Here is a 12330-nt window from a genome sequence, read left to right as displayed (position 1 = left end):
TGATCGGGGCACATTCTCTGGGGATCATAGTTCAACATCTGGAGATCCAGCTTCCAGGAAAACCCTATGCTTTATGGGGTACGGAGTGTCGCAAAGTGTCAGAATGGAATTTTGTTATTCCCAAGTCTTCTATTTTATGGGCTCGAAAATGTCAGAACTTCAGAAGTTATATCCTACAGCTATGACTCGGAAAGGGGGAAAATGTTTGAAATGTCCGAAAGAAAAGCTAACCCCTTTTGACCCACTGCGGGTGTCACAGAAAATTCCAAGTGTCGCTTACTCAAAACAAGCGGAGGGAAACTTTCCCGCCAAAATGTGTTTATTTCTAACTCTCTATTTTATGAGATGCAACTGCTCGGGGGTCTGAACTTATTTCCTGCACGGGAAAAATGTACCGCCGCGCCGCGACAAAAAGGTCAACTCTTCTTAACCTAAAAGACGTTTAAAAATGCGAGGGAGGCTATTTGTAGCGGAATGAAGGTTCAGGGGATAGATATCCCTTTCCAGGCATGTGGGGCTGAAGGTCAAAATCGGCCCCACAATCCTGCTGGGCCGAAACCCCATAGTGGAGTTCGTACAATGCGTTGTGTTATGATTTGGTGGACTTTTGGACTGTAGGAATAATAGTTGGATTCATTTTTGCACTTTGAAAGTTTATTAAATAAAATAGTACATATACAGTTCTAAACTAAGCTTAGATATTTAGTTAGGAGTTAAATATTTATATTCAAAACATTAAAGATTTCAATAATTAAGTACATCATGATTCTGCTCTCCAAAGGAATTAAGCTTTAATCTACTGGTTTAAATTAAGTTGTGGGAAGTGGGAGCAAGTATGGTACGTACCAAGATTTCAGTCCCCTATCAATGAAGTAATCCAAAGGCACTCGTTTCTATCATGACTCCGGACAAGACGTCTCGGAGAAACACCCAGAGCTCGGGAAAGCTCTTCTATCCTCCAAACTCTATCCTCTCTCTCCCAAAACTATCTCTTCTCCTCTCGAAAAATCTTAACTCCTTGTTTTATACAGGGGGATAAAGTTCCCTGATCGGGGCACATTCTCTGGGGATCATAGTTCAACATCTGGAGATCCAGCTTCCAGGAAAACCCTATGCTTTATGGGGTACGGAGTGTCGCAAAGTGTCAGAATGGAATTTTGTTATTCCCAAGTCTTCTATTTTATGGGCTCGAAAATGTCAGAACTTCAGAAGTTATATCCTACAGCTATGACTCGGAAAGGGGGAAAATGTTTGAAATGTCCGAAAGAAAAGCTAACCCCTTTTGACCCACTGCGGGTGTCACAGAAAATTCCAAGTGTCGCTTACTCAAAACAAGCGGAGGGAAACTTTCCCGCCAAAATGTGTTTATTTCTAACTCTCTATTTTATGAGATGCAACTGCTCGGGGGTCTGAACTTATTTCCTGCACGGGAAAAATGTACCGCCGCGCCGCGACAAAAAGGTCAACTCTTCTTAACCTAAAAGACGTTTAAAAATGCGAGGGAGGCTATTTGTAGCGGAATGAAGGTTCAGGGGATAGATATCCCTTTCCAGGCATGTGGGGCTGAAGGTCAAAATCGGCCCCACAATCTGATCAAAAAGTACCATACCTAGAAACATTTGTTTCTCGGCTCAAATCCATCCGAGTTTAGGCACCAATGTCAAGAATACTTTAAAGATTATCAAACTAAATCAGTACATTACTAAAGGAAAAGATGATGGAATTTGAAGACGAAACAAATTTTATTTTCGTCCAGATAAATTACAAGAGGGTAGTTCTGTACACAAAATATCAGTGCCGTGGAAGATCTTTATCTTTGGTGGAAAGAACAAATTAGGCAATATATGAAATTTTAAAAGTTTTCTTTTAAAAGATCGGGCTGCTAATTGTTCGGAATTAGCTTCGCTCACTGATCGGCTGGATTACAGTAACGTGGTGGTTTGGCAACTTTGGCTATAAACAATGGAGTTGCGTGATCATTTTTTTACATTTTAAAGCTACTGTTAATGTAATTTATTGTATTTTTTGTTTATTTGGCGATATATTTCAAATTGCTTAGAATTGCGTTTCGTTTTTTTAGTCATTTTAGTTGAAGAATGTGTTTATTTTACATCAGGAGGGGAGAGGGAGGGAGTAGTATGATTTTCGCTTATTGAGAGAACTTTTTTTACCTTTATCATTTTTTTAAAACGATATCATTTCGATTGTTTTATTCTTTTTTCAAATGGGGGATGTTGCAGCGGGATTTCCCGTTTGTTCTAGATGGATAGTCAGTTTTTTACACTTAATATTTGAGGACGCGTTTTATCTTTTGAGTAGGGCTGAAGGAACAAACCATCTAGTACAGGCGAAAAAATAGTTAATAAAACAACTGCTCAGTGGGTATTAGATAAATCAAGTTGTAATAATTGTATATTTGTATTAGTTGTTTGTATTTCTAACACCATTCTGACACCAAGCAGCATAAAACACTTTTTTTTAACTTATTTTTTCAACGAAACTTCTCAAACACTTGATGGTTCATTGAAATTTTTTAACTTTTCAATTTACAAAGTTTGAACAGAACAAGGTCTGTCGGGTCCTCTAGTATATATATATATATATACTTAAGTTTTTTTAATATGTAAGATGTACCTCTTAAATATTTTAATAAACTATAAATTTTTAAAATGTTGCTTTCAAAATTGTAGATTAAGCCTGACACAGTGGTTCATGTATGGAAAGATGGCTATGAAGCTGAATTAGCCAATGTCACAGCATCTGGTTTTAATGCAATTCTTTCTTCGTGCTGGTATCTAAATTATATCAATTATGGTGATGATTGGACTACTTTTTACAAATGTGATCCACACAGCTTTAATGGTAATCATTTTTCTTATTGAAGTCAATGTTAAAAATGTTGACATTAAACTTTATGTCATTTTGAAATTTAGAATCATTACATGGATAGTATTTATTCTTAAAAGGATTTTGTGTATATGGAGTACCAGTTGTCATAGTGTGTCTCATGAACCACTTACAATTTTAAAAGATAAGTGATGCAGCTTATATGCAAATAAAATGTATGAATTAAATGTGGTAAAGTTACTCAATTTAAAATCCCCTCAATTTCTTATTACAATACAAAGTTATTCAACATAAATGTTGTTCATCTCATCATTTGGCTGTTGTATCTTACTTTGCTTTCCCTTTTAGGATGATTTGTGTAAGAATAGTTAAAAACTAATCAGCTAAAACAAGACAACTTTCAGTTTAAATGAACTTACATTTAAAGAAGACAACAAACTGCAATAATAAAAAAGTATCAACAAGTAAGCTTGGTTTTATGATAGTTTAGTTCCAAAACTCAGTAGTCGATCCACCATTTTGTTTTGCCAGTTTCAATCGTTGACCCTGTTGCAGCCTCAATGGTTCTCACTCAACTGCTAATGTGTTCTCAGTGATAGCAGTGGGATAGTTTAATCATTGCTAAAAATGTGAACAACTTTGCATTTTCTTTACTAATAATAAAGCTGAAAATCTGTTTCTGGATGTCAGTTACGTGCATAGTGCCTAGACCGTTCAACCGATTTTCATGAAATTAGGCACAGAATTAGTTCGTGGCATGAGGTGAGCACCTCAAAGCAATTTTTTAAAAATTCGATTTTGTTCTTTTTCTATTCTAATTCTAAGATGTTACAGAGCAAATATCATAAAGTGGAGGAGTAAATTATCATAACGTGGTCGAGTGAATTATCATAACATGGACAAATAAATTACCAAATTATCATAACGTTGAACCGTAACATGGGCGAGCAAATTAACATAGCAAATTAGCCAGAAGTTCATCATCCATTGTTTGTAAATGTACAGGCAAGCCAAATGACCTTTTAGTTTTCTACTACGGGCAAGGGATAATACTACAGGCAAGGGACAATAGGAGGCTATCCTCTCCTGTTGTCTATTCACCTACCCCATGAACTATAAGCAGTTCCATTCAGATTGCTTTGAGGTCTGACCTCGCTGCTCTCATTCACCATATGCTAACTATATCATTACAGTTTAGCATGTTCAGGTTTTGCAGTATGCTTATAATAACAATATATTCTGGGCAGCTAACTTTTTTCATCCTTGAGAATGAAACAATAGTTGCCAAATTAGGTGATTGTGCCAAATTCTCGAGTATCAAAATATTCTCCACCTTATTGTGCCTACTTTGACCCTTAAGTAGTTGCATGTTGTCCTATATTTTGCTCTGTCCCACCACCCCTTATATTGATAATGAGGCCCATCTGTGTAGCTGACCTTGAATATCTGCCCAACCTACACAGAATTCTCAGAATTTCTTTCGGTATTTCAAGGTTGCATAGCTTTTGGAAATGTATGCCCAATAGCACGACAGTCGAGCCAACCTCCTTGACAGTTACATTCTTTTAGGGTACGCTATAAGTATTGTTCTTCTTTACATACTTTTGTTAGCTGAAGCAAACACTAAAAGAAATCATTCCAATTTCTTTTCCATCTCACAGATCGCAAGGGCTGAGGAAGACTGAAACGCGAACACTAAAGAGAATTGACTTCTTCCGGGTTAACATGAATCGAATTTGTTGTATAAATAAAACAAATGTTACAGAATGAATTTGTATAGCAGTGCTACTCCAGTATTATTTTAATCTATTGCCAACTATGGCATTTGATATCTACCATATATCACACACCTAGTTCAACACTGCCACATCTGCAAAAACTACTTTTGGAGAAAAATCAATTTAAATATAATGTGCCTTAAAGAAGTTCTTCTGCCCTTATATAGAAGTTTGGTAAGACCTCATTTGGAGTATGCTGTTCAGTTTTGGTCTCCTTATCTTAAGAAAGACATTAATGTATTGGAAAGGGTTCAAAGGCGAGCTACAAGGCTAATAAATGGACTTTCTCACTTAGACTATGATTCCAGGCTTAGAAGGCTAAAAATGTACAGTCTTGAGCAAAGAAGAGACCGAGGGGACATGATTCAGTTGTTTAAATTTATTAAAATGAAAGATGTTACGGGGCTGAAGTTTAGCACTGAAAACAGGACAAGGGGTCATTGTTTTAAGCTATTTAAATCTCAGGCTGATATGGATGTTAGGAAAAATTATTATTTTGGCAGGGTAGTGGAACCTTGGAACAGTTTACCGGAAGAGGTGGTAATGAGCAAGGGAGTAGATAGTGTTAAGAGGACCATTGATCTTCGCTGGGGATTGTAAATTGACTAGGACCAGTCTACCTGGGCCCAGAGCCTGTTGCTGGTCGTCACTTTTGTATTTGTATTTAAAGTAAGAAAAAATAATGTCAAAAAAGCACAAATTGACAATTACAGCAGACATGTGTTTTGGCGTTACAGGGAACGCCTTTTTCAATGCAAAAGTAATGAGCTTATGGATGAAAAGACAACCGACAAAAGCCAAGAGCAGATACGCATGCATCTTAAAAGATAAAAATAGCGGATTAGCCAAACATCAATGAGAAAATTATCAACCAATAAGGAACCAATAGGAATGCAAGCAAAGGCCAAGAGCTTTATTTACTTTTTCTTTTTGTTCGAGCTTTGGCTTAATCTTTGTCTAGTTGAATTCTTTCTTTCTGGGTTTACTGTACCTCAGAGTAAGTACTCTTGGCCTTTGCTTGCATTCCTATTGGTTCCTTATCGGTTTATAATTTTCTCATTGGTGTTTGGTTAATCCGCTATTTTTATCTTTTAAGCTGCATTTTTAACTGCTCTTGGCTTTTGTCGGATGTCTTTTCATCTATAAGCTCATTACTTTTTGCACTGATAAAAGCATTCCCTGTAACGCCGAAACACGTGTCTGCTGTAATCGGCAATTCGTGCTTTTTTGACGTTGTTTTCTTACTTTACTGTTCAGCACAAAGGTATTTATTTATCTTATAATGTACCTTAGTTTCAATTCTTAATGTAACACACTGACACATCTCAAAAATATGTTGTTTTTTTTATGTTTGTGGCTATCTTGCATTTTAATAGAACTAATAAAAATGCACCACGACATGTATATAACTCAAAATTTACAATTTTTGACTTGTAGCGCTGTTGTATTAGGTGTGCAATATATCAAATTCAGATCTTTTTCAGCCTTTGCTTGAAGTTTTGAATGTTAAGTATAAAATTCATTCCTAACTTTTTAGGACGTAAAATTTCAACAATATCATTAGCAGCTGTAACATTAGATTTTTATAACATAGTTAGAAATTGAACTCTTGCAGCATTGAAGACATGGGTAAGAAAAAGCAGAATGAATTTATTTTTTTGACAAAACATCGAAGACGTTTATCGTCTCTTTATTTTTTGCCAGAAGCAGTGAAAAAATCTTCAAAATGATGTGTTTCTTATAAAGTTTGATAATGTATTGAGGGAATGATAAGGTGGTCACAAAAAACACCTATGAGAAATAATATATATGATGATAAATGATTATTCTAGTATACTTACTTCCAACAGAATTATATGGACGAATTGTACAAATTATATTTAAAACTCAAATTATTTTCACAATTTATAAATATTTATACTGACAATGCATACCAAGGACAGATTTAAAGTAAAATTATAGTTTTTTAAATCAATGCCTTATTGAGAGTGAGGGACAATAATATAGGTTCATATATGTATGTCTTAGAAGAAAACTATAATAAAACTAGTTTGTCATGAATTAATGCTACAAAGTGCGACAAACTAATTTTCCAAATATTGCCAATTTCAACACAGTTGAATGGATATCTCATTCCTTTACTATGTAAAAGGTAATAAAAACTTTGTTGAAAATTGAGGAAAACTTTAGAAACAATCAATATTCTTTTTTAAAATGCGCTGGAAAACAGGATTGTTAACTTTTCGGCAATCTATGTCAACTTCTGAAGCAGTGAGAAGCAAAGGAATGTAAGCGGATATTTTAATTTTTAGTACCATGCGTTTAAAGATAAGGTCCTAGGTAGGTTTCATTGAAAGGTTTTTCTAAATCATGTTGTATTACAGCACCTACCAGGACTACTAGTACTATCTCTTGCCCCAAGACAGAGAAGAGGTTCACCTACTACTTGTACTGGTTATCTCCAAATTTTTAATTTGGCCACTTACATCCCTTTGCTTCTCACTGCCACATATGTAGACAAGTAACAATAGAAAACTCTTTCCAATGTGATAGATCTTGCGACAAATAATAAATTAAAAAGCTTTCATCATAATGTAAACTAAATAAATTCACATTTTTAAAACATATTTTTGGTTCAAATATAAAACATTGACATCAAAAAAAGCATCAATGTTGGGAAAAAACATCAATGTTTTAACGAAAACATCCGTGTTTCAAATACATCGACATGGATGTCGCACCACTAATATAGAGCGCTACACCATCTTACTACACCACTAATATTTGCTAAATTCTTTTTAGGTACAACAAATCAAAAGAACTTAGTTCTTGGTGGAGAAGCTTGCATGTGGGGTGAATATGTGGATGGTTCCAATGTCATTACTAGAACCTGGTAAAGTACTTTTTTTTACTGTTTGTAACAATTTTAAGTAGTAACTATTCATAAAAGTTCAGCCTATAGTATTTTCTTATGTGCTTTTTTTTAAAAAAAATAAACTTCATGCTTTTGACAATTTAAAGGTTAATTTTGCAGGCCTCCTACTTTTTTGTCAGGTTTTAAATACCCAAAAACATAATGAAATTCTCCCCATTTTCTGTCAATACCTTTTGATTTGCATTGAAAAACAAATCTTTGTCTTCATAATGTCCAGCATGAGACAAATAAGTTATTGAACAGTTTTTATATTTTTAACACACTAGCAAATAAAAAATATTTTTAAAAACTACAAATCTCATTCCAGTTAAATTTGCAAGACTTGTCAAAAAAGGATAATCAGTAAAGTACCATGAACGTTTTGAAATTGCATTATATTGGAAATATGTTTCAGTTTTGATCAAAATTTAATATCAGTGTCTTTTATGCTATACAGTAGACCCTCGTTTTACGCAGGTTTATTTTATGTAGTTTCGATTATACCTGGTTTAAGATTTGACATCTTTTTTTTATTTTACGCGAATGAGTTTCGATTTTACGCAGATGCGGCAATTTAAACAGATAAAATTATCCCCTCTTTCAAAATCCAAACTCCTTAAGATTGTAGATTATGCTTAATCAACTGCATTTTGGGCATGCCAATAATTGAGTTTGGGCCAGTGGAGACATTTTATGCTATTGTTTCCAGAGTTCTTTCTAGAAGTAAAGTTATTAAACTCACACAGTTCAGAACTCACTGAAGAAGAGCTTTTTGGAGTGACAATGGAGACCAAAACCAATGACAAGGATGTGCCAGCTGTGGCAAACTGCTCCAAAAGACCGCCAAATGGACTTTCTGCGCCAAAATGAAACAAACTTGCACCAAAACTGCAATTTTGCATTTAATGCTGCAGTTCCTTTAGCATATTTGGCAGTTTTGAATGAATATCATCACGTTTATGCATTTAAAACTTGTTTTTTCGATTTTTTTGGCTTAGTCCAGTTTTTTTCTGGCATTTCAAAATTCAATTGCATCCGCTTTTGAAAAACTCGATCGTTTTAATTTTTTATGTGATTCTGTTCTTTTGAATAGAAAAATTTTGCTCTGATCATTATTTTCTACTTTTGTTATCTTTTGTTTTCAGTATATGAGGATTTGTAAATTTGTCTTCTCTCCACGCCCACTCGAAAATGTGAATCCAGTTGCATCCCAATTGATTTAAGCGAATGCCATCTGTAAAAATTAATATTGTTCACCAGTTTTTGATCTTGGGTTTCTTACTATTTTAGGACAAAAAATTGATCTCTAGTTTTGGTTGGAGAAACTTAAGATAGCAAAAATCTGGGAAATCTAATGCTCTGGTAATGAATATGCAGACATTTCAAGTTTCTCAGATTCAGGCATTTTTCCCATATTCTTATTCTGTCTTAAAATTTTTATTTATTTTCACATTTTTCATATTTTTTTCACGTGTGTTTAAAAATTCCTTTTCTGTGACATTTCTCAAAATCATTTTTTTCATTGTAATTTCATTATTAATTTTGTGATTAAATATCGAACAGTTAAAAATAAAAGGTTTTAATGTTGCCTTTGATTGATCTTCAGATTTGTTAATCAAGTAGTTCAGTATATAAACAGATATGCCAAGAAAAAAAATAATAATAAGGTCAAATATAAGTGAATAACTTAAAACAAACCAAAAAAAGAAGAAAAAAAAAGTATCTAATAGCCTTTTAAAACTCACTTGTAACTTGTTAAGGTAAAGTTTTCAAAATCAACCATTCTTTTGTGCTTTTTTTAAAAGCCTTTTTGAATATGTTACATAAAAACAAACAAATTTTAAAAATAGATATCAAAGCGCTATAACTTAAATGTGCACTAAAGCAGTGATGTATAAAGCAAAGTAAATGTGTGAACTAAATTTAAATCGAAAGAAATGTAAGAAAAAAGTAGAGCAGGACAGGACTTGTCTTTTGTGAAAAATAATAGACAAAAAAAAAGTAACTAAGAGAGCTTCAATTTGTAGTTGCAGTTATGGTGTTTTTGCATCCTTAATCTCCTTTTTTATTATTTTATCATGTCACACGTGTTTCTGTGTGTGAAATATACATAGTTGCTCTACATTGATTCAAAATATAAATTTTTGCTGCTGCAAGCTGCTCCAAATTTGCAATTTTACTGCTCCAGACTGCTCCAAATTCACTGTTTTGCTTCTCCAAATTCACCATTTTCCTGCTCCCAAGATTGCTCCAAAAGCGAGTTTTGGTCGGCATATCCCTGATATATATATTGTGTGTGTGTAGTAGTTCCTTACTTCGAAACATACTTTTTACCGCTCCAATTACACTATTTTCGTGCTCCAAGCTTCTACAAAACAAACTTCTTAGTAAGCCAAACTGTTCCAAGCTCACTATTTTCCTGCACCTGAGATTGGCGCAGTGGGTGGTTTTCAGCTAGCACAGCCCTGAAATGAGGATACCGATGTCGGTGATGCACAACCAAAAAAGTTCACATTGAAAATTTCGAGCCATTCCTAGATAATAGAAATGATCTTTCTAATTTGTTAATGAAGGAAGATTCTATCATGGAAATGACGCAAGTGATCATGGATGCGTTAATGCTCTGCAAAAAATTACAGCAAAAAATTTTTAATGGCTGCCAAAAGACTATCATAGCCAGCTCCTCTTTATAAACAGAACACGAAATAATTTATGTTTTCTTTATGGATGTGGTGCATAAAAGTTGATATAAGGACAGATTAAACTTATTATACAATTAGTCATCACTAGAATGAAGTACTTTGTTATTTACGGAACCAAACCCCTATTTTAACACTAGTATTATGTCTCCATTTACGCGGTTTCAATTTACTCAACATTTCCGTGGAAGGTAACCCCTGCATAAAATGAGGGTCTGCTGTATTTCCACTTTTTTTAAGTGATTTATTTTTTTAAAAATAATTATAGCAGTCCGATAGTATTCAGTATTGTTTAGTTCCCCAGTGTTTTTTTCTTTTTTTTTCTCATCATACATTCTCATTTGGCAATAACTGTTTAAAACTGAAATGGTAACTTTTCTATTAATTTGCTAAATCATGTCAGCAAACTCCTTTCATTAGATGGAGCAATTTATGACAAAATTTAGCACAAAAATTTTGTAGAAAAAAACATCTGCTCAAGTCAACATTTTCACTAAAAAAAATACATAAATGGTTCATTTTTAAAAATATTTTAAACAATGACAAAGAGAGTGATCACTTTCATACTGAGTTTTATTAAATATTGATAAAATTTATTTTTTTAACAATATACTTTAATAAGTTTTTTTCAAATGAGAAATACTCCTGCACCTAACTAGTTCCATCAACCATTTGTGATGACTTTGCAATAATATCTGTTAAATACCAAAAAATAAAAAGTATAACCCATCTTAGTCATTGAGTCTCGGCTATTAATTCCCTCTGAGCCATTCTGCCCCATCGCTCCTTTACACAACATTTCAATAACATAGCTTATTACTAGAAGCATGCTATATTTCACTTAACTTACTTGCTACTTTATAAAAGATATAATATTATATCTATAGAACATTAAAAGCAATCCTCATATATATAGTAGCCAAAATCACTGATCGAGTGTTGCTCTGATATCACCAGCAATGAAACTCGTGATAAAATGTATGTACCTATTTCCACCAGTCCCTACCTTAGTACGAAACCATAGGTTATAAATGATTAGCATAAGGGCATTATTTCATTGCTGGAGCTACTAAAATTAGGTAATTTCATTTTAAAAAGCTAGTATCCCTGAAAACTAATAGATGCGTCCACATCCGCCTGTAAACCGGGTCTTAGCCTTTTCATCTCATTGATGGTCAAATTGAATAGATTCCTATTCCGCATGAAGCCATAACAACGTAATTTTGAAAGAAAAAAAAACTTTATATTTTTTGTCCAGTTTTATAAGAGTGCGAGTCCCAACCTACGTATGCAGTAAACAAACATTTTTACGCTGTCCTGAAAGGATGTGAAAATGTGACTTACCTTAGTCCGGCTTTGAGGAACAGATATTTATTGGAACATGTCAAGTTTGAAGGCAATCTTTCTGATAAAAAGGCAATTTCCCCTCGTCATACTATGACTGGATTTTTTCTAGTTATTTTAATATTAATAAATGAACTTACTTTGGGGAAAAAATAGTTATTAACTTTTGGCAATGCAAAATTATTTTTTCTCACATAAACTCTGCAATTAAAGTAATTTGCAGGATTATAGCAATAAATATAGTGCTGTAGCTGTTACATCTCATGGAAGAGTCAAAAATTTAAATAACATTTATTTTAAGCATTATTCTAAGTGTCCCATCCCTCCCTAATCTTCCCTTATGTAATAGCAAATAATTTGTATTTTCAATCATTTTGTTTGACCTCATAGTTAAGTTATTTTTAAATATAAAACTCATGTATTATAAGTCAATATTAAAATTTCCTTTTCTATCTCATTTTTTAAAAATACTGCATAATAGATAGATATTTAAAAAAAAAAAATAATTTCAAATAAATGAATGCTGTTTACATCTTACCAAAATGAATAGTTGATACCTTTGTTTATGTGCATTTATTTCTTTGGGGACATCACCAAAAATGGAAAGCCCTTTTGAACTCCTACCTTTTTGAAATCCTGATCACAGGTCTGGTTGCCTGAAGCATTAAATTGCTTAAACTTTCAATTTGTTAGAGTGTAAAATTCATAAATTGTATGTAATTGCAAAGAAGTTTAAGTTTAAAATATG

General features: G+C 33.4%; 1 protein-coding gene across 2 annotated transcripts in view; it reads left to right on the top strand.

Annotated features, from left to right (window-relative positions):
- LOC129217176 (beta-hexosaminidase subunit alpha-like) overlaps nt 1–12330 on the top strand; it is a 98510-nt gene that overhangs the window by 74075 nt on the left and 12105 nt on the right. For both annotated transcript variants that reach the window (XM_054851438.1, XM_054851439.1), the window contains 2 exons: nt 2691–2862; nt 7428–7518. In XM_054851438.1, the coding sequence (XP_054707413.1) occupies nt 2691–2862; nt 7428–7518 (263 nt within the window). The remainder of the gene's footprint in view (nt 1–2690; nt 2863–7427; nt 7519–12330) is intronic.

The sequence above is a fragment of the Uloborus diversus genome, chromosome 2 (assembly GCF_026930045.1).
Source record: "Uloborus diversus isolate 005 chromosome 2, Udiv.v.3.1, whole genome shotgun sequence".
Classification (NCBI taxonomy): Eukaryota; Metazoa; Arthropoda; class Arachnida; order Araneae; family Uloboridae; genus Uloborus; species Uloborus diversus.
This window is presented reverse-complemented; position numbering and strand designations above follow the sequence as displayed.